We start from the raw sequence: 27,654 nt of genomic DNA on the forward strand, positions 1-27,654 counted from the left end.
GTGTCAAGGAAGTAGTGTAGATTAGGATGTAGTGAAGGGGGCTTACGTCACGACCCACAGTGTTGTAATGAAGATCGTGAGTAATATTGCGATTGATGATATATGAAAGATGTCGTTCTTATTCATTTATTTTTTTTTTAATTATCTGTCTTGTCTTTTATGTTGAATAGAAATTACCCTTCCTTCATTTTCATTACTCCATCTCTGATGCTACGTTTCACTTTGCTATATCATCCTCTAACCCCAGTGGCCGATTTATAGAAAAGAATTTGGTCTCGGTTGAATTAAAGACTTAGGCGGATAAGTGAGCATAGCAGAGATGGGTGGCAATGTGAAGTTAACGGGAGCCTCTGGCAGGAATGAATTTGTGTGAATCTCAATAGTTTTCTTGGGAAGTATTTTGGCTGTAGTTGGTACATTCCAGCCGAAAGAAGTATCTTTTTTTTCTTGTGGTACGACGTATATACGTGTCGAATGAATATTTGAAGAACAAGGAGTAGTTCCCCGTGTCTGGGTGACGTAAATGATGAGTGTTAATACCTCAAGAGGAGGGGTCGTTGGCTGTATATTAGGGAGAATGGCTGCACGACAGTTCCCTCTGGCTACCATCATTTAGAGATGAATCATGTATCATAACGATGGATACGTTTTACTCAACCTTCCATCCATTTCCTTTATATTTTCAGTGGCTGTGATTTGTACTGTGTTCATATATCACTGGACGCCTCAGTCGGGTAACAGTACGCTACTACAGCGAGTGTTTAGCATACTCATCTTTAATGAATCGTCGCCATAATGTAGGACACACGCAAGGATACAAAGCGAACAAAGACTGTAGTCAACCTTGGTGCGTAAAAGATGAAAGAAAAGAAACTGAAAAAGGCATAAACATAATGCTTGATTGCCGTTTCCCACGTCAGCGCGACGAAACAGACGAAGAAAGACCCAGTACAACCTGGCTGTTGGAGGTTTGTATGCTCGATGAAGGTGCACGTTCATATGCACTTTATTCGTACTCATATACCTCCGCGTTGTACAGTTAGGTTCGGTAAAATGCTATCTGCTGGCTATGTGCGCCTGTTGGGAAACAACAGGTGTAGACCCCGTTGCTCACCAACGTGAGACGAAGGATATTCGAGCACATAGTATTCGAATAGTTATGTCCCATTAGCCAGGCCCATAGCCTAGCGGTAGCATTCCCGCTTGTGGCACAAGGGTCCCGAGTTCGATCCTGGCTGTTGGAGGTTTGTATGTTCTATGAAGGTGCGCGTTCATGTGCACTTTATATATATATATATATATATATATATATATATATTTATATATTTCTTATAATAGTCGACAGAGTGCCGGCAAAAACATGTCTCAGTTACGGTCATCGTCAATGAAAGGACAGGTTAAGAGCGTGAGGTAATAAGGCCTGAATGATTAACTCTAGATCCTTGGGTATTCATAGAACCAGACTCGCAATCATGGCACGAAACCTTCTCACCCTTGTTGTTCGAGAAGGGATGGAGGTAATAGAGGAATAGAATGTCAGTTACTCGTCACATACACACACACACGTTTTATCTATCTTGTATATATATATATATATATATATATATATATATATATATATATATATATATATATATATATATATATATATATATATATATATATATATATATATATATGTATGTATATATATATATTTCCAGCCACCAGCTCCCTTCCCTTTTAGTCGCCTTCTACGACACGCAGGGAATACGTGGGAAGTATTCTTTCTCCCCTATCCCCAGGGAAAATATATATATATACATATATATATATATATATATATATATATATATATATATATATATATATATATATATATATATATATATATATATATATATATATATATATATATATATATATATATATATATATATATATATATATATATATATATATACCTGAGTCAGTTATAATTAGTTACTTTATTACATACAAACACATCGTTTCTTTATATTCTATACACCATTATATGTATCAAAAAGCTAATCCTCTCCTAGGGCTGGAGGTCTTGAGGGAGTACCTTATAAAGTAGCAGGCAGTGAGCTGGTTGACCGGCTCAGCCGTCTTGCTGAAGTTGTAGCGAAGGTAGACATCGTTGGCGGGCACGGCCCACAGGTCGTCCTGGAGGCTGAATACCCGGACGTGTTGTTCCTTCTCCTCCTCTTCCTCCTCCTCACCTGCGATGGAAATCATCATTCAGCTCAGCAAGCATTTGCTGATCTGCAGCCCTAAGTGTGCTGAACAGAAAACGCATAGTCAGACGAAAACACACACACACACACACACACACACACACACACGCACCAACTAATGACCCTCAAATGCATTATGTATGTACCATCCTACTCTCAATTTGACTGTGTGGATGTACCTCACTTATGCCCTTGTCTAAAGCATAGAAGTACCCAACCCCACCTTCATATTACGTTCCTGTATGATTATTTAGCTAGTTACGTATATGACTTCCCAGCTTTGAAATTCGTCCACTGTGTATTTTCATTAAACTAAACTTTTATTATTGATACAATTCATTTTATTATCATTGTTATTATTATTACCATTATCATCATTATCATTATTATTATTATTATAATTATTATTATTATCATTATCATTATTATTATTATTATTATCATTATTACTATTATTATCATAATTATTATTACTATCATTATCATTATTATCATAATTATCATTATCATTATTATTATCATTTATCATTATCATTATCATTATTACTATTATTACTATCATTATCATCATCATTGTTATTGTCATTAACATTATATTGTATCATTATCATTATATCAAAGCCGAGTCTCAACTGAAATATAGAGTGGTTAATGAAAGCGAAAAAGAAGAGATAAAAGAAAATCTTACGAATCTTGGAGGAAATGAGAAACCTGTTTTCTAAATTGTGCTAAGTCATAGCTATTGGGAAAGACATCAGAAGGTAGAGAGTTCCAAAGTTTCGAGGTGTAAGAAGAGAAACAGTTATCAAAACGGCCTACCCTTAAATTGCCATGTGACGCAATAGCTTGTCTAGTATTGCTTGGTCTACCTAGAGGAGGAGGCACACAGACATCCTGATCTCTGGGGCAAAAAAAGAAAAGTAATACCTATAGAAGTGGGAAACTGAGCCAAATGTTGCGGCGTAAGGCAAGCGGGTTTGTACCGCTATCGACTCAACTCGGTCAAGTAGGAATGCAGAACTATAGCGTCCCTCGATGTGACAGCAGTACTCCATGTAAGGAGAGATCAATCCTTTGTGTAGATGGAGTTCTGTTCAGAAGAAAAGAATTTTTGACGTCTAGATAGGAAACCCAACTTCTGAGATTAAGTTATTTCCTTAATGTAGGGTATCCAGATAGAATGAATGTTGGAGTATACTATGTATGTTCATTGAGTCAAGAAGTGGACTGGAATTACAAAACTGTCAAAGGAGAGAACTTCTAGAGGAATTTTCCCTAAAAGGATGGGTAGAAGCTGGATCTTGAAGGCACTTGAACATATCCAAATTTCGTTTACCCCACTGTGACATTCTTTTCCAAGTTTGAGTTTATTGACGAAGTTTTATCGAGACGAGATGCAGATCGAGTGAAAGAGGAAGGAGCAGAATTGAAGGATGTGTAGGAATGCAGTATTGAGCCTTCAGCGTATGAATGCATTAGGTTATCTTTGGAAGAAAGGAAATCGTTAATAAAAAAGGAGAAAAAGTGTAGGAGACAGTACAAAACCTTGATGGACACCGCTGTTGATGAGGATAGATTGACCAGGGAAGAAACTAGTTATGAGGGAGCAAAGCTAAAGGAGGAGAGCTTAGAGATGAGACCCCAATGCCACACCCTGTCAGAAACTTTAGTTATGTTAAGGGTAACTACATCAAATTCCCAAAAATCTTTCAAGAATGATAACCAGACATTAGGAAGATGGGAAAGAATATCACAAGTGGATCCCACCTTACGGAAGCCATACTGGTAATCAAGAGAGAAAACTGAGACTCAAGATGTATGAGGATATGCGAGTTGAGGAGAGATCAGAAGACTTTGGAAATGGTAGATGTCAAAGGAACAGGACGATAGTTCGAGGAATTACTAAGAACGGTCACCCTTTTTAGGGACAGAATGTACCGGTGCATGTTTCCAAGAAAAAGGTAAAGTTCTGATTTTCAAACATAAATGGAACAAACGAGCAAGCACAGGTGCAATTTCAGAGGTACACTTTTTCAGTGCACGAGGATGGATACCTTCAGGACCATAAGTCAGAAAATAGATGACGGCAAGGGGCTTAGGATTAGTCATAGGAATATCAGGGGAAGAAAAAAATATCAGTGTCATTCAGGGTAGAGTTATAGGAAAAATGGGAACCAAAAAGAGTTGCTTTGTCTATGGGGAGAGACAACTGCAATACTGTCAGAACAGAAAAGTGAAGGAAAGGTACTGCGACAGAAGTTGTTAGCGATTCTACTTAGCTAAAGACCAGTGAGACATATCAGTGGATGACGAAGAGAGGTTGTAGCATTTCCTTTGCCTCACGGATAACTTGCTCGCATTGATAACTGGCGATGATAAATGCTGATTGGGGAGTCGGAGGAAGAGGAGTTTTTCTAAACCCGATATGCCTGATCCCTAACATGAAAGGCCTTAGAACAAGAATCATTGATCCATAGACTTGAAAAAGAGAAAGAGGTGATAAATGTTTCCATTCCTGCGGCAATAACCTATGCTATGTGTCCGGCGGATACAGGAGCATCATCAAACAAGAAGTAATTATTCATCCACAGAGACTCAGAAAATAATTTTGATAAGTTATACCCTAAGTAGAGGATCTCGGCTTACATGTGAGAGGACGCCATAGTCGCATGCCAGGAGTGTAGGTAGTCGAAGAAAAATACTAGATCTATAGAATCAGGAGAGTCGTGGTCGAATCAAAGGCAAAGTGTGGTAGATGGAATAAGCTTAAACACCAACTTTGAAACAGAATCGTAAGTGGAGATATCATGGATGGATATGAAAAAGAGACTAGGTAGAACATTATCAAACAACTGTGGCGAAGAGAGATATAAAATATTAGGAGAGGGACTAGACAGATGGTGCCCAACAGAAGAGAGGTTACTAGAGAGATCAAAAATGTTGGTGTAGTAAATAGTAAAAAAAGCAGGTCTATCAGACAGAGATAAGTCGTAGGAGGGGCCGGTACTAATACTGTCTGAGCCCCTCCCTCTCATTGGCAGTAGAGTCAGTCGGAAACCCGGAGATTCTTAGCACCCCAAAATGCTGTTGGGGACCAGGGATCATGGGTTTGATGAACTCTATCATGATTGTATTGAACAAAAAATATGCAGAAAACTTATGTGAAGAACATGTGTGAGGTTTTTGGGTCGGTGTATGGTGCTTGTAAGAAGATGGTAGGGCTAGAACTAGTAGTTCTGTTTTGACGAGACTGGAAGTAAGACCAGCAATCCTGATATGGAAGTTGTAAGAAGTTTTTGGACACCACTCTAATGCTCCTCAGCCATAACGGTATTGCCTTCCTGGGTTACTGCTGTTTATATATATATTCTATTCATTTTTATTTTCTCATTATACTTAACCGCCGTCTCTCGCGTTAGCGAGGTAGCGCAAGGAAACAGACGAGGAATGGCCCAACCCACCCACATACACATGTATATACATAAACGCCCACACACGAACATATACATACATATACATTTCAACGTATACATACATATACATACACAGACATATACATATATACACGTGTACATATCCATACTTGTTGCCTTCATCCATTCCCGTCGCCATCCGGCCACACACCAAATAGCATTACCCCCAACCCCACACCCTCGCCAGCAAGGTAGCGCCAGGAACAGACAAAAAAGGTCACATTTGTTCACACTCAGTCTCTAGCTGTCATGTGTAATGCACCATAGCTCCCTTTCCACATCCAGGCCCTACAGATACCTTTCCAAGGTTTACCCAAGACGCTTCACATGCCCTGGTTCAATCCATTGACAGCACGTCGACCCCGGTATACCACATCGTTCCAGTTCACTCTATTCCTTGCACGCCTTTCACCCTCCAGTATGTTCAGGCCCCGATCACTCAAAATCTTTTTCACTGCATCTTTCCACCTCTAATTTGGTCTCCCACTTCTCGTTCCCTCCACATCTGACACATACATCCTCTTTGTCAATCTTTCATCACTCACTCTCTCACTGTATACGAAATTGTTCCAGTTCTCTCTATTCCGTGCACGCCTTTCGTCCCCATGCATGTTCAGGCAACGATCGCTCATCTTTTATCTTATTTTTTCACGCCATCCTTCTACCTCTAATTTCGTCTCCTGCTTTTCCTTGTTCCCTCCACTTCTGACACATATATCCTCTCTATCAACCTTTCCTCACTCATTTCCTCCATGCTCCAAATCATTTCAGCACACCCTCTTCTGCTCTCTCAACCACACACGTTTTATAACCACACATCTCTCTTGCTCTTTCGTTAATTACTCGATCAAACCACCTCAAATCACATATTGTCTTCAAACATTTTATTTCCAACACATCCACCCTCCTCCGTACAATCTTATCTATAGCCCATGCCTCTCAACCATATAACATTGTTGATACGAGTGAGAAACTCCAGAAGTTGGTGGCTGAGTTTGGAAGAGTGCGTGAAAGGAGAAAGATGAGAATACATACGAATAAAAGCAAGGTTAATAGATTCAGCAAGGTTGAGGGACAAGTTAGTTGAGATATAAGTTTTAATGGAGAAAGATCGGAGGAAGTAACGTGTTGTATATATCTGGGAGTGGACTTGGCAATGGATGGAAGTGTGGAAGTGGAAGTGCGCCACAGAGTGAGGGAAGGGGCGAATGTTCTGGGAGGGATGAAGAATGTGGAAAGAGAGAATTTTATCTCATAGAGCATAAAAAGGTATGTTTGAAGGAATATTAGTCCTAGCAATATTATGGGATTGCGAGGCATAAGCTATAGATAAGGTTTTGTGGAGCAAGGTGGATGAGATGGAAATGAAATGTTTGAGGACAATATGTGGTGTGAGTTGGCTTGATCGAGTAAATAATGAGGGGATAAGAGAGATGTGTGGTAATAAAAAGGGTGTAGCTGAGAGAGCAGAAGAGGGTGTGTTGAATTGGTTTGGAGCATGGAAGAAATGAGTGAGGAAAGGTTGATAAAGAGGATATATGTGTCAGAAGTGGAGGGAACAAAGAAAAGCAGGAGACAAAATTGGAGGTAGAAGGATGGTGTGAAAAAAAAAAAAAAAGATGAGCGATCGTGGCCTGAACATGCAAGGGAACGAAAGGCGTGCACGGAATAGAGTGAACTTGGAACAATTTCGTATACAGTGGTAAACATGCTGTCAATGGACTGAACCAGGGCATGTGAAGCGGTCGGGGATAATCATGGAGAGTTTTGTGGGTTCTGTTTGTATATAGGGGGATGTGGCCACGGTGCATTGCACTTGACCTTTAATAATTGGATGTAAGTTGATGTGGCATTTCTTAGTCTGTTCCAGGTGCTACCTCGTCAACGCAGGAAACGGTGATCAGGTATGAGGGAAAAAGAAAGGAAAAAAAAAGAAAAAAAAAATGTATACACTGCATATGTACACCCTGGGCTCAACCAGATCCCAGTTTATTAAGCAACCCCAACGGGAGGATGAACAGCTGGGTTGACTGCGGCCTGACTGCCCAGTTCCAGGACTCAGACCCTGGTGGACCCGTGCGTTATTCATAGTTAATAGCATCAAGTAACTGTAGCATTTGAGGCCAGTAATACCTTTGCCTTTTTTTGCTATATTTTGTAGAATATTTGATAAATTTTTGCATATGATTACAGCGAATTCAGAACTCATACATTGCTCCCGTCTGTGTCATTCGTCCGTGTGTACGCAAAGCAGTCGGTCGATAGTTTCGACGGCACTTAAGAAATCAGTTATTCATAACAACAACTGACCAGTAGTGTGCTATCTAGCTAACCAACACACACACACACACACACACGCACATACCCTTATCCATCATAGAGCATACGCGATGAGATAACAAATGTTGGTCATGTTATGTTGTCGGTTCTGAATAATAAACGAAGGAAACACGGAGGATTTGACATGCAACGCCCTCACGAGTATGGGGTCCGTGTTTTGGATTCAGGTCTGTTCTAAACCATGACGTATGCCCAAATGAATTTCTAAGTGTAAAGTCATAAACTGATCGCAAATTACTTTGTATGTATCGCAGACAGAGAGAAGATTGTGTATTGAGGAATGTATCTCAGTTAGTGAGATCTGTATGTCGAGTAAAAGTATTTTGTCCGTTCGATTCACAGTAGATGTACTGGATTTAACTTGGTATCGTGCACTGAGCAAGCGAAGCTCCCATTGTTCATCAATACCCAATCTGAACCTCAGTAATTATTATCCTGTGAGAGAAAAAAGAAACAAATTAGGCTTGGACATGAAAGGATAGTCTGACAGCAGTCATGAATGCAAATGCTAAATGAGTCTGGGAAATGAGTATATGCATTCTTTATACATGATTACGCCAGTATCAATTTACCTGAAAGAGTCCAGGTGATACTCAGCACAAATCTAAAGGCTCCTGCAGCCCAAAGCTGTGTTGCTTCCAGTAGTAAGGAAATGTAAACTCCTTTGAAGTGAGAAGTTCTTTAGTGAGGCTTTATCATTGGGAATACAGTGTTGTCCAAGAACTTCTTACTGCAAAGGAGTGCACATTATCCTCCTACTGGAAGCGACGCAGCCATGTAGGAGCCTTCATGAGAAGCCATGGATAACAGCAGAACTCTTTCATAGAAATCGGTCTTGGAGTGATTTTAAAGTAGAATAGGTCCATGATTGGAGACAATTTTCAGTCGCGAAAAAGAATCAAGAATGAAAAACAGAATTCACAGAAGGCCAATCCTTCATGATGATTGGTATTCTGCGAACAATAGTTTGCTCAACACCAACGTGATTCATCTGAGTTACTCCATCATTCTTTTGCAGGTTTTGTCTATAATTTCAGACTCATTGAAACCTTCTGCAAGTTAACTTTTTTTTTCTAGCAATCTCTCGCTTCCTCGAACCGTCTGACGGTACCGAGAAAATTTTTTTGAGTGCGAGGTAGACTTTCAACTTTGGTTAGTTCCATTCAGGGTAGTGGCCGCGCTCTCTGCATCACGAAGTATGCAACACGAGCGAATGTGCGCATTCCTGTGCGATAAAAGCAAATGGCTAGCATTTGTTTCTCGTTATAAAGGCACCAGTTCAGTATAACAAATCGTCTGTAAGAAAAGGCCCTCAATAAGGAAATAAAAAGAAATGGGAAGGGGTGGAAAAGGGTGTAAAGACAAGCGAGGAGTAGGAGCGGATTGTGGAAAGTAAGAACAAGATATGAATCCTAGCTCAGAGGTTGAGTCTTCATGGGACATAAAAGGGAGTGAAACAGTACTGACAGGGAGGGTGTAAGGTGGTCCCGGGCATGGTGTCTACACTTCATCGTCATGAGAGTAGTACTTCCCTGACCCGCTACTGTGTAGAACCTACCGGCTCAGAGGGTGTAAGTTGGTCAGATGGGTAGCACTTCTCTTGGCGTCCTGTGTCTACAATCTACTAACACAGGGAGTGTAAGATAGTCCAGGGCATGACATACAGCACGCCAAGTCTTCTAAAGCTTGATGAGCCTGCACGGGGGTTATGCCGCGAGTGAAAAGTCTCCTTTGGCGAGGCCGTGTCATTGGGAGACAGTCTCGTCAAAGAGCATCATGCCTCTTAGAAGGAGGAGTCCATCATATCTCTCTCCTTCAAGAACCAACGCGCCCTTGGATGTGTAGGAGCTTCATCATTACCTCGAGGAATCTTTTATGGAAGGGGTCCCTGGGACAATTGCAGATAAACACACACACACACACACACACACACACACACACACACACACACACACACACAAACAAACACACACACACGCACAGACACACACAAACGTCCAGACACATCAAACACTTATATCATCCTTGACCGAAATAATTACTAAGAGAAATGTAAGACCATGCTGCAAGATCCTACAAAAATTCAACATATTTCAAGAAACTCCACAAATAAACTCAAAAAGCCCCTTAACTCGTTGATTACGGCTACGAGTGCAGTGGAGGATGTCATCAAATTCGATCTTCCAAAAGCTGACTTCGAGCCAGGATCTTTCTACGGGAACGTCAAAACGCACAAGCCGGGAAATCCTCTAAGGCCGATCATCTCCCACATGTCTTCACCTACCTACAGGTTAGCCATGAAGTTAGACGCACTGATCTCACGATATGTCGCTACACCTTATTCCTTACGATCGACTGAAGAGTACACTGACATCCTTAGAAATAAAGAACGACATGGCATCACAGCTTCCCTGGATGTAGAGTCTCTTCACAAATGTACCAGTGGAGAGGCTGGTAGACATCATCCTGGATTGTGTTTACCAACGCCATGTCTTACATCCCCTGAAGATGTCTAGAAATATATTGTGAGAAATGTTCCGTGCCTGCACCATGGAAGCACCTTTCAGGCGTCCTGCAAGGCAAGCTTTATCAGCTGGTGGATGGTATAGGCATGGGTCTCCCTTGGGGATTCTCTTTGTGCAGGCATTTATGTCCTGTGCCGAAAATACAGCATAGTGACCTGAGAGCATGACACCCGAGATTTACTTCAGATATATAGATGACATTTTTATCTGCGTAGATAAATCAGCCTCACTGGAAAACCTCAGAAACTGACACCAAGAAACTTTAGCTTAAGGTTAAAGGTAGAGTTGAATAATGATGGTAAGAAACCTTTCTTGGATGTACTGGTTAGTGCCACAGCAGGATCTTTCGTCAGCGACGTTTACAGAAAGCCCACCAACCAAGGTATATATATATGAATGGAATAAGTGAATACACTCAAAAGTACGAGAGAAGTGTCATTCGTGCATACGTGAGGAGAACGATCAAGGTGCGCTCAGCATGGCAACGTCTACACCAAGAGCTCCGACGTGTCTGGAAAATGTTAGTTAACAATGGATATTCAATTACTGAATTTGATACCATTGTGAACAACATGCTAGAGCAACATCTCAAGCCGGAGAGACAACCTCAACGTGACAGCATTAAAGTTTACTACAGGAACACATTCACTGCAACATATCGAAAGGACGAGAAGGTCGCGCGAGATATTGTGGCCAGAAACTGCAAAACGATTGATGAAAACAAGGATGTCAATCCGATGATATACTTCAACAATCCGAAGACATGTTCGCTTGTAATGAACAACAATATGGTAGGTCACTCTGGAAGTGTGAATCGTACCGATGTGGTATATGCGTACTAATGCAATATTAGCGACTGTCAGCTCCACCCCATAAACTACATTGGACATACAACCTGCACCCTGAGCCGCCGCCTCTCGCTCCACTTACAAGAAGGTAGAATCAAACATCATGAACAAATGCATGGAACAAAACTAACGAGGGAGATTATAGTGAATTACACCAAAATCATTATCAGTTGCCGTGATCGGAGGAAAATAAAGATATCAGAATCCATTCCTATTAGAGAGAAAGCACCTGTCATCAACGCCTAAATAAACATGACCACTTCCATACGGTTTTTTATGGCCCACCAACAGGACGTAGACTTAACGGCGTTTTAGGACAGATGGAACACGTCATTGACCCGCCATAAGCTAAAGATTTCGCCATTTCTGGACAGAAGGAACTCGGCACTGACCAAACCGGTTCTGAGTTGCGAAGGTCAGAGAGATTTAGAGGAGTCCAACCTGACCTCAACTCCGCATCCGGACAATAACGGTCTAGCTTGGCCCATCTTAATGTAGTTAGTGATAGACAATCTCTGCTCCTACCCCTTTTAATATTGTTCTTCTGCGTTTTCTCAACTGTAACTCTTTATATATATATATATATATATATATATATATATATATATATATATATATATATATATATATATATATATATATATATATATATATATATCTGTTTCCATACTTTGTATATAGATCGTAACTCATACTATCCTTCGTGATATTATCAATTTGTTTTGGTTTTAATGTTTTCCCTTACTTTGATGTGAAATGTATTGTGTTTTTCCGATTTTGTGTCTTATTTATATCTTTTTTTTTTTGCGTTTTACATATCATATCCAAGTTTTGTGACGGAGTTTTTCTCTTCTTTATAGATCGCTGATAATGCCTCTGTGAATGTAAAAACTTGGTTGAAATGAAATGGATAAGTTTGGACAACTGGTGTGTTTGAGTACCCACCTAATGGTAGAATAATACAGAGAAAATTAGAGAACATAAGAGAGATTAATATCTCTTAAAAAGATTATAAACTGAAACAATGGTCAGAGTCGCGCTGAAACGCACTCTTAAATCATTGGTAAAATAATACGCCTTTCGAGGTCACATACGTCTGTCTTGTCATTTCAGTTGTTGAGTTACTGGGATATGGAAATTTATTACATGACTCGATAAAACATAAACGAATATTTTAATATGTGTGAGGTTCACAAAGATCCCTTGCACTCTCTGACCTTTGTTTTCCAATGGATCGAGCCTTTCTCGCTATATATATATATATATATATATATATATATATATATATATATATATATATATATATATATATATATATATATATATATCCCCCCTCCCTCATACTACTCGCCATTTCCCGCGATAGCGAGGTAGCGTTAAGAACAGAGGACTGGGCCTTTGAGGGAATATTCTCACCTGACCCACTTCTCTGTTCCTTCTTTTGGAAAAAAAAAAAAAAGAAAAATGAGAGGGGAGGATTTCCAGCCCCCCTCTCCCTTCCCTTTTAGTCGCCTTCTACGACACGCAGGGAATACGTGGGAAGTATTCTTTCTCCCCTATCCCCAGGGATTATATATATATATATATATATATATATATATATATATATATATATATATATATATATATATATATATATATATATATATATATTTATATATATATATATATATTTATTTATTTATTTTATTATACTTTGTCGCTGTCTCCCGCGTTTGCGAGGTAGCGCAAGGAAACAGACGAAAGAAATGGGCCCCACCCCCCCCCCCCCATACACATGTATATACATACGTCCACACACGCAAATATACATACCTACACAGCTTTCCATGGTTTACCCCAGACGCTTCACATGCCTTGATTCAATCCACTGACAGCACGTCAACCCCGGTATACCACATCGCTCCAATTCACTCTATTCCTTGCCCTCCTTTCACCCTCCTGCATGTTCAGGCCCCGATCACACAAAATCTTTTTCACTCCATCTTTCCACCTCCAATTTGGTCTCCCTCTTCTCCTCGTTCCCTCCACCTCCGACACATATATCCTCTTGGTCAATCTTTCCTCACTCATTCTCTCCATGTGCCCAAACCACTTCAAAACACCCTCTTCTGCTCTCTCAACCACGCTCTTTTTATTTCCACACATCTCTCTTACCCTTACGTCACTCACTCGATCAAACCACCTCACACCACACATTGTCCTCAAACATCTCATTTCCAGCACATCCATCCTCCTGCGCACAACTCTATCCATAGCCCACGCCTCGCAACCATACAACATTGTTGGAACCACTATTCCTTCAAACATACCCATTTTTGCTTTCCGAGATAATGTTCTCGACTTCCACACATTCTTCAAGGCCCCCAGAATTTTCGCCCCCTCCCCCACTCTATGATCCACTTCCGCTTCCATGTTTCCATCCGCTGCCAGATCCACTCCCAGATATCTAAAACACTTCACTTCCTCCAGTTTTTTTCCCGCGATAGCGAGGTAGCGTTAAGAACAGAGGACTGGGCCTTTGAGGGAATACCCTCACCTGGCCCCCTTCTCCGTTCCTGCTTTTGGAAAAGAAAAAAAAAAGAAAAAAAAAAAAACGAGAGGGGAGGATTTCCAGCCCCCGCTCCCATCCCTTTTAGTCGCCTTCTACGACACGCAGGGAATACGTGGGAAGTATTCTTTCTCCCCTATCCCCAGGGATAAAATATATATATATATATATGTATATATATATATATATATATATATATATATATATATATATATATATATATATATATATATATATATATATATATATATATATATATATATATATATATATATATATACATACATATATATACTATCAAGCATAAACCAGGTACCTATTTATCTACAAACTCCTTGTGGTGGATGAACAGTTTGGTTGACTATGGACCTCCTGCCGCAATCAGTATTCGAACTAAAGTGGTCGACCCCTGACGACCCGTGAATGCGTAAAGGTAAGCAACTTACCCAAGTGATACCAATGTTACTGACTAAAGCAGTTTCAGGTAGCAGTAATTGTACATAGAACATGTAGCTCAAGAGAAAAGAAAAGAGGATGGAAGAAGCGAGGGTTTCTTTTTTCTACACATACATTATTGGGTTGTGTTCTTTCTGCTACAGACAGCTTGGTTAAGGGACGTTCCTCATGCATTTTACAGAAGCAAAGCATAATCACTAGACGGACTCGTCACTACAGTAGATTTAGCTTGAATTATCTAAAAGGTCATTTCTTTCACGTATGAATTCTGAATTGCTCGTCTCTCACGAGTAAAGTATCATTTTCCCCAAGAGTAAGCTAGCATTACGACCTAATTCTAAGATGTATATCTTTATACATCGTACATAACAAGGAGTTAAGCATATATTAGAGGTTTCAGGCATTGTTCTCCTCTTTCATTTATGTCCTGAAATATGAAACAGATCCACAAGTATCAGTGTTGGGTGATTTAGATGCAGGGGTGAGTAGTTGACGGTATAATTGGAACACTTGGAGTGTTCAGTGTTGTGAATGGAAATGGTGAAGAGCTTGTGGATTTGTGTACTAAAAAAAGATTAGTGATTGGGAATACTTGGTTTAATAAGAGAGATATACATAAGTATAAGTATGTGAGTAGGATAGATGGTCAAGCAGCATTATTAGATTACGTGTTGATTGATAGGCGTGTAAAAGGGAGACTTTTGGAGGTTAATGTGCTGAGAGGGACAGTTGGTGGGATGTCTAATCACTATCTTGTGGAGAGGAAGGTGAAGATTTGTAGAGGTTTTCAAAAAGGAAGGAGAAGTGTTGGAGAGAAGAGAATGCTGAGAGTAGGTGAGGAACAGATAGACTAAGTGTAGAATGGCAAAAAGTGACAGAAAATGACGTGAGGGGAGTGGGTGAGGAATGGGATGTATCAAGGGAAGTAGTGATGGAATATGCATAAGGTGCATGTGGCATGAGAGAGGTGGGATGTGGGGAGATTAGAAAGGGTAGAGTGATGAGACGAAGAGGTAAAGTTGTCAGTGAAAGACAAAAGAGAGGTGCTTGGAGGATACTTACAAGGAAGTAGTGCAAATAACTGGGAGATGTATAAAAGAAAGCGGCAGGAAGTCAAGTGGAAGGTGCAAGGGTTGAAAAAGAGGGGAAATAAGAGTTGAGGTAAGAGAGTATCATTAAACTTAAGGGAGAATAGAAAGAAGCTTTGGAAGGAGGTAAATAAAGTGCGTAAGACAAATTAACAAGTGGGAACATCGGTGAAGTGGAAAGGGGAGGGGGGTGATAACAGGTAGTAATGAAGTGTGAAGGAAATGGAATAAGTACTTTGAAGATTTGTTGAATGTGTTTGATGATAGAGTGGCAGGTGTAGGGTGTTTTGGTCGAGGTCGTGTGCAATGTGAGAGGTTCAGGATGAATGGTTTGGTTAAAAGAGAAGAGATAGCGAAAGCTTTGCGGAAGATGGAATCCAGGAAGGTGGCTGGTTTCGATGGTATTGCAGTTGAATATATTAAGAAAGGGGGTGACTGTGTTGTTGATTGGTTGGTAAGGATATTCAGTGTATGTATGGATCATGGCGAGGTGCCTGGGGATTGGCGGAATGCATGCATAATGCCACTGAATAAAGGCAGAGGGGATAAAGGTGAGTGTTCAAACTACAGAGGCATAAGTTTCTTGAGTATTCCTGGGAAATTGTATAGGAGGATTTTGATTGAGAGGGTGAAAGCATATATACTGGGGAGGAGCAGTGTGGCTTTAGAAGTGGGAGAGGATATGTGGATCAGGTATTTGCTTTGAAGAATGTGTGTGAGAAATGCTTAGAAAAACAGATAGATCTATATGTACCATATGTGGATCTGGAGAAGGAATATGATAGGGTTGATAGAGATGCTTTGTGGAAGGTCTTAAGAGTATATGGTGTGGGAGGTAAGCTGCTAGAAGCAGTGAAAAGACTTACCAAGGATGTAAGGGATGTGTACGGATATCAAGAGATGAGAGTGACTGGTTGCCAGTGAAGATCAGTCTGCTGCAGGGGTGTGTGTTGTCCCCATGGTAATTTGATTTGTTTATGGATGGGGTTGTTAGGGAGGTAAATGCAAGAGTTTTGGAGAGGGGCGAGTATACAGTCTGTTGGGGATGAGAGGGCCTTGGAAGTGTGCGGTTGTTGTTCGCCGATGATACAGCACTGGTGGCTGATTCAAGTGAGAAACTGCAGAAGTTGGTGACTGACTTTGAAAAAGTGTGTAAAAGGAGAAAGTTGAGTGTAAATGTGAATAAGAGCAAGGCTATTAGGCTCAGTAGGGCTAAGGGACAAGTTAACTGGGATGTAAGTTTAAATGGAAGTGAAGTGCTTTAGATATCTGGGAGCAGACTTAACGGCGAATGGAATTATGGAAGAGGAAGTGATTCACAAGGTGGGAAGGGGGCGAATGTTCTGGAAGCGATGAACAACGTGTGTATGGAGAGAACATTATCTCGGAGAGCAAAAATGGGTAAGTTTGAAGGAACAGTAGTTCCAACAATATCTTATGGTTGCGAGGCATGCGCTATAGATAGGATTGTACGGAGGAGGGTGGATGTGTTGGAAATGAAATGATTGAGGAAAATATGTGGTGTGAGGTGGTTTGATTGAGTACGTTATGAAAGAGAATGAAAGATGTGAGGAAATAAAGTGTTGTTGAAAGAGCAGAAGAGGAATGGTTTGGACGTATAGAGCGAGTTACTGAGGAAGGGTTGACAAATAGGATATACGTGTAAAAGGTGGAGGGAACAAGGAGAAGCGGGAGACCAAATTGGAGGTGGAGGGATGGGGTGAAACAGACTTTGAGCGATCGGGGCCTGAACATGCAGGAGGGTGAAAACGTGCAAGGAATAGTGTGAATTGGAACGATGTGGTATACCGGGGTCGAAATGCTGTCTATGGACTGAACCAGGGCATGTGAAGCGTCTGGGGTAAACCATGGAAAGGTCTATGGGGCCTGGATGTGGAAAGGGAGCCGTGAATTTGGTGCATTACACATGACAGCTAGAGACTGAATGTGAACGAATGTGAACTTTTTGATCTGTTTTCTTGGCGCTACCTCGCTGGGGATAGGGGAGAAAGAACACTTCCCACGTATTCCCTGCGTGTCGTAGAAGGCGACCAAAAGGGGAGGGAGCGGGGGGGCTGGAAATCCTCCCCTCTTGTTTTTTTTTTAATTTTCCAAAGGAAGGAACAGAGAAGGGGGCCAGGTGAGGATATTCCCTCAGAGGCCCAGTCCTCTGTTCTTAACGTTACCTTGCTAATGCGGGAAATGGCGAATAGTTTGAAAGAAAGAAAGAAAATATATATATATATATATATATATATATATATATATATATATATATATATATATATATATATAAATGTGAATAAGAGCAAGGTTATTAGGTACAGTAGGGTTGAGGGTCAATTCAATTGGGAGGTGAGTTTGAATGGGGAAAAACTGGAGGAAGTGAAGTGTTTTAGATATCTGGGAGTGGATCTGGCAGCGGATGGAAACATGGAAGCGGAAGTGGATCATAGGGTGGGGGAGGGGGCGAAAATTCTGGGAGCCTTGAAGAATGTGTGGAAGTTGAGAACATTATCTCGGAAAGCAAAAATGGGTATGTTTGAAGGAATAGTGGTTCCAACAATGTTGTATGGTTGCGAGGCGTGGACTATGGATAGAGTTGTGCGCAGGAGGATGGATGTGCTGGAAATGAGATGTTTGAGGACAATGTGTGGTGTGAGGTGGTTTGATCGAGTAAGTAACGTAAGGGTAAGAGAGATGTGTGGAAATAAAAAGAGCGTGGTTGAGAGAGCAGAAGAGGGTGTTTTGAAATGGTTTGGTCACATGGAGAGAATGAGTGAGGAAAGATTGACCAAGAGGATATATGTGTCGGAGGTGGAGGGAACGAGGAGAAGAGGGAGACCAGATTGGAGGTGGAAAGATGGAGTGAAAAAGATTTTGTGTGATCGGGGCTTGAACATGCAGGAGGGTGAAAGGAGGGCAAAGAATAGAGTGAATTGGAGCGATGTGGTATACCGGGGTTGACGTGCTGTCAGTGGATTGAATCAAGGCATGTGTATGGGGGTGGGTTGGGCCATTTCTTTCGTCTGTTTCCTTGCGCTACCTCGCAAACGCGGGAGACAGCGATAAAGCAAAAAAAAAAAAAAAAAAAAATATATATATATATATATATATATATATATATATATATATATATATATATATATATATATATATATATATATATATATATATATATATATTGAATCAGGGCATGTGAAGCGTCTGGGGTAAACCATGGAAAGTTCTGTGGGGCCTGGATGTGGAAAGTGAGCTGTGGTTTCGGGCATTATTACATGACAACTAGAGACTGAGTGTGAACGAATGGGGCCTTTGTTGTCTTTTCCTAGCGCTACCTCGCACTCATGAGGGGGGAGGGGGATGTCATTCCATGTGTGTCGAGGTGGCGATGGGAATGAATAAAGGCAGACAGTATGAATTATGTACATGTATATATGTATATGTCTGTGTGTATATATATATGTGTGTACATTGAGATGTATAGGTATGTATATTTGCGTGTGTGGACGTGTATGTATATACATGTGTATGGGGGTGGGTTGGGCCATTTCTTTCGTCTGTTTCCTTGCGCTACCTCGCAAACGAGGGAGACAGCGACAAAGCAAAATGAATAGATAAATGAATATTTATATAAGTACTTTCTAGCTAAAGGACCCCAAATTGCACGTATTTGTAACTGTCTCAGTATGCCTTAATTACATCCACCAATTCCTCTCCTTCCTTTGAATAAAGAAACAGTGTGTTATTACTGTTAGCATTTATTATTTGTTTGTTACCGGAGGAACGTTTTAAACTTTTCTCTCGCCTTCTAGCCTTTTTTGTACGTCCCAAGTCTTTGCTCCTCTGTATCTTTGCACACACACACACACACACACACACACGCACACACACCACAGCCAAAGCCAGGTACTCATTCCTCGACCAGCCCCGATGGAATGATGAACACCTAGGTTATGTGTAGGTTGAGTGCTACATCGAGGATTCGAACCCATGAGGGTCCAACCCCTAGCTGGGCAGTGCTTACTCCTGGTTAGTAACGCTTATCACTCGACCATGCCATCCGTGTGTGTGTGTATGTGTGTGTGTGTAGATTTACACACGAACATGCGATCGAACACTTTTCTCCATCTAATCTGTCATACTTCTGTGTTTATGTGTGTATTATTAATATTTACGTGTCACGGATATGGGGTTTTACACTCGTGTTGTCCGGTCTCTTAACATTGTATATAGGCACAGTATCAAGTCTCTAGTGCTATACATACACATAACACACGCAAGCTTGAGCCAGTGATCCATTTATCAACCAGCCTCAAGAGGAGGAGGATGAACACCTGAGTCGGGTGTAGGCCAACTGCCACGACTAGAATTCGATCACTTGCGGGTCCGGCCCCGTGCTGTCCCGTGATGATTCATAGTCAATAACGCTAGTCATTTACACGTCGGGAGGCCGTAAAATCGTCGGTTTCTGGGCACAACTGGTCGTCAGACCTGGGAATTCTAGCTCATAAAGCAAGAATCATACCTCATGACCATCAGGCAACGACCGTGTGTGTGTGTGTGTGTGTGTGTGTGTGTGTAGATTTACACAGGAACATGCGATCGAACGCTTTTCTTATTCTTTCATCTTTTTACTGGTGTTCCAGCATTGCTAAACAGTGGCTTTTGCTCGCCATTTGACGTTACGAGCCTTCGCTTTGCATTATTTTTTTTTTTCTCTAAAAAAAAATTGTATTTAGACGAGTCTAGAATAATGAGTTTTTATTTTGTAACTTCATTTTCAGCATATTAGCTCCACTTATTGAGAAAATACAGCTCGAAAATTGGAGGAATTCAGCCATTCTTAAAAAGGCCAAAGGCATCTTGAAGAACCAGAGCTGCTTCAGACATAGTTATGTTCGGGTAGCGCAGCAATTCAGTACTTCGTAGAAGCTACGAAGCTGTGGTTTCTGTGCGTGTGTGCGCACGCTCAGTGCCTTTGATTGATGGTAACTGCCATGTTATAGAACATAGTACATAATGCTTTTGCCCCGTTGGTGGGTACCTAATATCATGATTGGCTTGAGTTATATAGCCTCACTTAAGTATGAATCACATTATTCATATGGGAAGACAATGGTTGATACTATGAGGTAGAAAGCTGTTGACAGCAGCCACCCAGGGGGATATTACTGTCCTGACTGAGGAGCGTTAAAGTGGTACCCAGAAACATTTTACACTCTCCATATTAGGATCGCTGGTCTTACTTTCTGTCTCATCAAAACGGGACTACTGGGCTAGTCCTGCCCATCATCTCCTTACAAGCATCACACACCTACTCAAACCCTACTTATTTTCTTCATGTAAGTTCTCTTGCCACCTCTTGTGTGCACAGTCATGTTTACACATGATCATGATAGAGTCAACTGATCTGTGGCCCTTTGTCCCTGGCGTCGTGGGTTCTTCAGGATCTCCGGGTTTTCGCCTGACTCTACTGCCAATGAGAGGGAGAGCTCAGACTGGAGTAGTACCGGCCCCTACTACAACTTTTCCTACTCTGATAGACCTTCCTCTTTTTCACTTCACTATACCAGCATTCGTGGTCTTTCTAGCAACCTCTCAGCTGTTCAACACAATCTGTCTAGTACCTCTCGTAATAATCTTACATTTCTCTGAGACCCAGTTGGCTAGAGATATTTTCACTCGCCCCTTTTTCGTATCCAACTATGATCACTCAAGATTCCGGTTCAAGGGTGGAGCCTGTGCTTATTCTAACAACAACACACCTGCTGCACGTCTAGGGGACCTTGAGTCCCCAAACTTTCATGTTATGTGGCTTAAAGTCTGTCTCTCTACTGCCAAACCATTCCTCTATTTCGCCTGTTGCTTTCCCAGTTATACAAATTTCATATCTTTCTTCGACTCTCTAAACTCCTATCATGAGACTTTAGCATCTCACCCGCAAGTCGAGATCCTCAAGCGGATTTGAACGTTCACCATAGAGAATGGTTAAATTTCTCCACGACAGTTGGTGGGGGGACTAATACCCTCAGGTTCTCCATTCTCAGTGATTTAGAGTAAATAATCTCCCACCACATTCCCATATTAAGGCTGTGAATATTCTCCCAATATTGTGGATCTGGTTTTCACCTCTAATCCTTCCAGTTAAAGGTGCGCAGTCTCGCCCCCAAGTAGGTTTATCCGATCATACTCTTTTACATGTATGTATCTTATCGGTACCACTCACTCCAGCAGCCCCTTCTAAGCGTTAATATTGGCCCCTCAACAAAGCTGATTATGATAACTTACAAAACTTCTGTGATGTCTCTGTCTCCACCAAACACATAGCATATGTTATTCTTGCGGGAGTGGAAGCATTGATTCCCTATTCCTCAAAGACGTTTTTTCTTCCAGTCCAAAGTCCAAACGTTCCTGTTATGGGGCCATTCAGGCAAGGGATCAGGCATATCAGGCTTGGAAAATCCCTCCTTCCTCCGACTCCCATTCAGCATTTACCACTGCCCGTAGTCATTGCAAGTACATTATCTTTAAGGCAAACACTCCTTCATCCCGTGATGTTTCTCTTTCTAATCTTAATCGCCTCTCTTTAATCTCTTTTTGAATCGTCCGAAAAGCATTCTTTTATTCTGGACACAAACAAGGCTCATGATCCTAATGGCATCCATCACCGTGTACTGAAAGAATGTACCTTTGAACTTGCACCCTGTGCTTGCTCGCCTGATCAGTTTCTGTTCAAAAATCAGAACTTTCCTTTCTTCTTAGAAGCATTCGTTAGTACATCCCTTCCCTAAGAGGGTTGAGTGTTCTGACCCCTATAACTATCGTTCACTTATTTTGACATCTACTATTTCCAAAGACTTTGAAACCCTCCTCATCTCCCATATCCTTAAACATCTTGAATCCCAGTCTTTCGTCTGATCAACAGCACGACCTCCATCAGGCGAGATCCACTGATGATATTCCTTTCTGTCTTACTGATGTCTGGTCATCATCCTTGAACGATTTGGGTGAATCCTATGTAGTTGCCCTTGGCATATCCATAGCTCGTGACAGGACTTGGCATCGGGATTTCATCTCTATGCTCCCTCCTTTTGGCTTTCCTCCCTCATAATTAGCTTTCTCTCTGGCCGATCTATCTTCCTGGTTGTTGATGGATCAGCCATACCCTCTTTCTCCATCAACAGCGTGTCTCTCAAGATATTATCTCTCCTTTACACCTTTTCTTCTTTTCATCAGTGGTATTCTATCTTCCACATGTAATCCAATGCACTCATACGCTGACGACTCAGCGCTGTATTCCTCCGTATCCTTCAATTCTGTTCATTCTTCTTTCACTCGATCTGCATATCGTCTCGACACAACTCGATAAACTCAGACTTGGGCACGATATCTCGATGGAGTAGCCGAAATCTGATTAAGTTTAATGCTTCCGAGACCCAGTTTCTACTCATCTCTCTATCGAAAATTCCTCGCAACCCTCGTCTCTCCTTTGAGGGTTCTGTAAGTCCACCTCTTGACTCAGTAAACATACTTGGTATTGCTGTAACATCCACTTTTTCTTGGAAACCCAACATTACGGAAATACGGAATACCTTTAAAAAAAAAAACAGTGAGTCTTGTTTAGATACCGAAATTCCTTTTCTTCTGAACAGTTGCTCCGTTTATACATAAGGTTAATCCACTTTTGTATGGAGTACTGCTCTCATAACTGGGTTGGTTCTGGCTGTCCATCCTTACTTGACAGAGTTGAGTCGAAAGCGATCCGACTTATAAACTATCCCAGGCTATCTTCAAAACCTGACCCTCTTGCCCTACGCCGCTATGTCGATTCGCTTTTTTTCTGTTTCTTTTTCCTCTAGGAATTACTTTGGTTTATGCACCCTAGAACTGGCTGCTTGTGTGCCCCATTACTAGGTAGATCACGCGATACTCAGCAAGCTGATGCGCAACATTATTACTGTGTGGCCATCAGGAATTCACGGGTGCGTCGGTTTGACAGGTATTTCTTTCCCTGCACGTCAAAGCTTTTCAACTCTCCACCTTCTCATGTTTCTCCTAATAACTATGACCTGACACATTTCAAAGAACAAGTTTTTTTAACTTCCTCTAAAATTCGTAAATACTTTCCCAAGTCTCTTCTTTCACCCTTTCAACATCCTTTTTATGTTTCAGTTAAGGCCCGGCCTTGATGTGGACCACTGTCCGTGACTGGAGCCTCCAACGTTTGGATATTAGGATATTGATAGGACAATGTTTACACATGCGCTAGGGGGACTTAGCTACGTTGCAGATACTTATTTACAAGTATTGTCATTTTTTTCCCTCTTGTTGATCCCCATGTGAGATTGAGTTCAAAGATAGAAGTAAGACTTCAAGGCAGCTGGCAATGAGAGTGGCATCCCTCCCCTTTTTCTGCGGTTATCACAAGGTAGAACTTTTGACTTCAGAATCCAGCTGAAGGAAGAGGTAATGCCGAAAGTCTTCCGTGAGTTAGGGCCACGCAGTCCACGCGAAGAGCAGGTACAAACTACGACGAGGAAGGAAACCACAGAACCTCCGCCGTTCACTCTTAAAAGAGCCTCTGAGTAATGGAACGAACCCTCAGGCTAATGGCATTGCACTGCGTATAACACGAGTCAACACCATTAATGGTCATTAATCAGGGTTAGGTTAAATGGCGATAAGATCCATTAACAACGAGATTGACATTTAACCTAAAGCAAGGCATTTGTAAGTATCGCTTTCGGTTTTAGACTAATAACGAGAAACAATAGAGTCATTTGGTCCTGTGAGAATGAGAGAGAATAAAGTAAGAGATCGTGATTTAGAAGTGTGTTTATGTATCGACTCTGAGAAAGCTTTCTGCAGTCTCCAGTACCTTAAGCTAATGGGAATATAAACGTTTAATTACATCCCAAGTTTTAAGGAGACCTGGCGAGACATACTACTTGTCTTCAGTTTCGCTGTAGACGCCCAAATTGTTATGTTCGACAATGAAATTGTTTGCAAATTAATCATTTCATATTGGGATCGGTTCTGAGAAATACGTTTATTTTGTCATATTTTGAAAAGTGATCGTTTTACCACGACATTTTTTTTTCATGAAAAAAGGAAAGATATATCTGATTTGTGGCTGTCTGAATTTTGTTACGTAACCACATTAGCGTCTTTCTGGTGGAAGCTTCTGGAATCCTAGTAAATAACCGCCACGTCACGCGTCGGAAATGACGTAACCGAGTGTTTTCTAGAATGATCCAGACGACGCCAAGCCAGGTTAGAAAAGCTCAAGCCGAGCTTCCCATGCTCTCTTTCTGTTTGTACCTCCGAGGTTCACAGAAAAGGAGATGTGCTCTGTAAATGCACTCTCCATGACCATACATAGGCGGTACACTATTCTTATTTTTCTCTACGTTTTATTACATGCATCGATTTTGCCTTAGTGACGATAATGATAATACAAGCATAGACGAAGATGCTATATAACTATCACGTATATAGATTCTGTACTAGACAGAATGCGAATGTAGAAAATGGTGACCATATTGTATAAAAGAAGCATCGTTACCTATGCATTGTTCTATTCTCTGTATTCCATAAGGCAGGGCTGCTACGCTGACTGACGAAGAGGTGGATGAAGAGTTCAGTCTTCAGAACCTGATGGCTCCAACTGTGTACTGGAAGTTGAGATTGAACACAGTACTGTTCAAGATCATCTCGTTCATTTGACTTCAAGTGTTCGTTCGGTTAAGGAGAGATTCCTGTGTGTGTGTGGGAGTAATGATTCATCTCGACTTTTTTAGAAACGAATCATATAAGGTTACGGAAAAGAGGTCAGTCACACAACTCTTAATGCTCTGAGTTGGAGCAAAATAACCTCACCAACTTAATCCAGAACACCAAGACACAACCTGATGAGGATCTTGCATAGGCTTTGCGCCTGGTACGATATCTATACTTCACCTGTAGAGGCCTGAGTTATCTTTGTCTCTGACACCACATTAAAGAGATTTGCAGGTGTGCGAACACTGAAGGACGAAAAACAATATCAATGATGAGGACGGAACGGAGATGTATATCCATTAAAGATCTTTTAGCTTCCATTGTCTGCAGGATATGAAAAAAAAAGTATATATATGGGATGCTTAAAATGGGGAGTTACAAGGAGACCTATTCTGTAAACTGATGTATTAAGCTATAAAGTCTTTCAAAAGACTTGAAGTTTTCGCTATCTTCTGAGGTTTCACGACAAAAGAATGAGACTTTAGCCTTTGAATGGATGCTGTCGCTTTATCTGGATAAATCTAGGACCATTCTCATGCAGCCTGTAGGAAATGTTTTTTTCCAGGCGATCGTGTGATATGAGACGAACACTTCCTGTCCGTCAAGAGCCGATGTAAGTTCCTCCAGTCAGTGCCGGAAGCCAGTGGAGTACTGACTAAGATTTTTTGGTTTTACTCTGAAAGACAACCTAGTGAAGAACTCCAGAAGATCCGGCATCAGACATGGTACAGCAGTTGTGCACTCCGGTGAGGTACAACGGCTGCTTCTTACAACAGATAATTTACTCCCAAGCGCGACCCTGGCTGAAACACTTCTTCAAAAGAACCGAAACTAATTTGGAAAGCTCCGCTACAACAAACCACGTATCCTTTGCGGTTATGAATGCTTCCAAGAATCGACCTATACACAGCAATGAATTTTGTTTCATCGATAGTGTCACCATTGTGATCTATGCACCGAAGAAGGGAAAGGTTGTGATTGCAATGAGCGCAATGCCTTATGGCAAAGCCAAAGAAGAACAGAGTAAGATGAGGGAACAAGACGTCAGTAAGCATTACAATGAGACAAAAAAGCCTACGTCGACTGTATGGAATAGATCCCTCGTAGGTGCTAGTGTAAGCTACAGTCAAGGAGGTAGCTCATGGCTCTGTGGTACAATGTTCTAGATACGACAACCTTGAATGTTTGCGCTTTGTACAGAGGACAACAACACCCTAGTTCTGAATAATGCCGGGCGCACGAGCTTCGCCTGTTCCTCAAAGAACTGTGGTAACGAAGCTGCTGGTCACACCGGTTATGAGAAACCGGTTATGAGAAACCGGTTGGGAATCAATCCCAGTCTTCCTGGTGCTGATATCGACTCACTTGATATATGTTCTGCAACAAAAGGAAAGGACGGATGACACATCGTCAAGAGCCAGCTGAGGGAGGGGGCACACAGCGATGAAAATATGATGTAGTTGTGCCGATTTCAAGAAAGGACCGCAGTTGTTGTATGACGTGCAGTGTGACACTATCATGTGTACGGGGCATAGCTATCTCGTGTGTTCCATCTACCTGTGGTAAACTCCACTTCATTGTATGTGTATTTTTTTTTTTTTGTTAATCATATACGATGATACAGTACTAAGGTGAGGAGTATGTGAGTTGCTCAGAGTGAGTAGACTTGCGTCTGTTGTCCTACTCGCTCAGTTCCACTTTGTTAGTTATTGCTGACTGAGGTCATTTTGATCTTATACACGATGAATATAATCTCAATAGATGATTAATCTATAATCATACCTATAACGGTCAATCAGAAATATGGACTGTAAAGGCCTGAGGCTTACCAGACCCGACCACAGGAATAGTGTGTGGTAAGGAGTAAGGTGGGGGAAGAAAGGGGTTTACCTCGTAGTAATTGAACGAAGGCAAAAGAACGATATAGGACCGAGTGCTGTGAGGAAGAAATCTGATGAAAGATCTGTGGGGAGGAACCACGAGTACAGAAAAAGAGTACCGAGGAAGAAAGGGGGAAATCGATGATCGACTTATGTAAGGCTGGGAAATATATGAGACGGCATAAAGAGGAGGGCGTGTCCATTAGCTTGGCGAGAGTCACGGTCATCAGACAGAACCTGGAAGTAGACATAGCAAAAAAAGGCGCCAAAACAAGGCCACTAGATGTTACCACTTCTGTTGCTAGGGTTAGTGGAATATCAAGTCACCAGAAGGAATTATTTTCTTCCTGACAAAATGCAAGATACATTCGTTCTCTTTACCTGTAGCGTTGTTTATGAGGTCGAGGACCAGCAGAAGGGTTAGGAGAAGCAACATGTTCGACCTTTACCTCAGAACTCCTTGAAGGTTCCTG

General features: G+C 41.3%; 1 protein-coding gene across 1 annotated transcript in view; it reads right to left on the bottom strand.

Moving 5' to 3' along the window:
• Positions 1 to 27,654, bottom strand: part of LOC139755938 (uncharacterized) — a 44,028-nt gene extending 16,374 nt beyond the window's left edge. The window contains exons 1-2 of the mRNA XM_071674715.1: positions 27,563 to 27,654; positions 2,066 to 2,222 (exon numbers count right to left, since the gene is read on the bottom strand). Coding sequence (XP_071530816.1) covers positions 2,066 to 2,222; positions 27,563 to 27,617 — 212 coding nt within the window. The 5' untranslated portion in view covers positions 27,618 to 27,654. The remainder of the gene's footprint in view (positions 1 to 2,065; positions 2,223 to 27,562) is intronic.

This window comes from Panulirus ornatus, chromosome 20 (genome assembly GCF_036320965.1).
Source record: "Panulirus ornatus isolate Po-2019 chromosome 20, ASM3632096v1, whole genome shotgun sequence".
Lineage (NCBI taxonomy): Eukaryota > Metazoa > Arthropoda > Malacostraca > Decapoda > Palinuridae > Panulirus > Panulirus ornatus.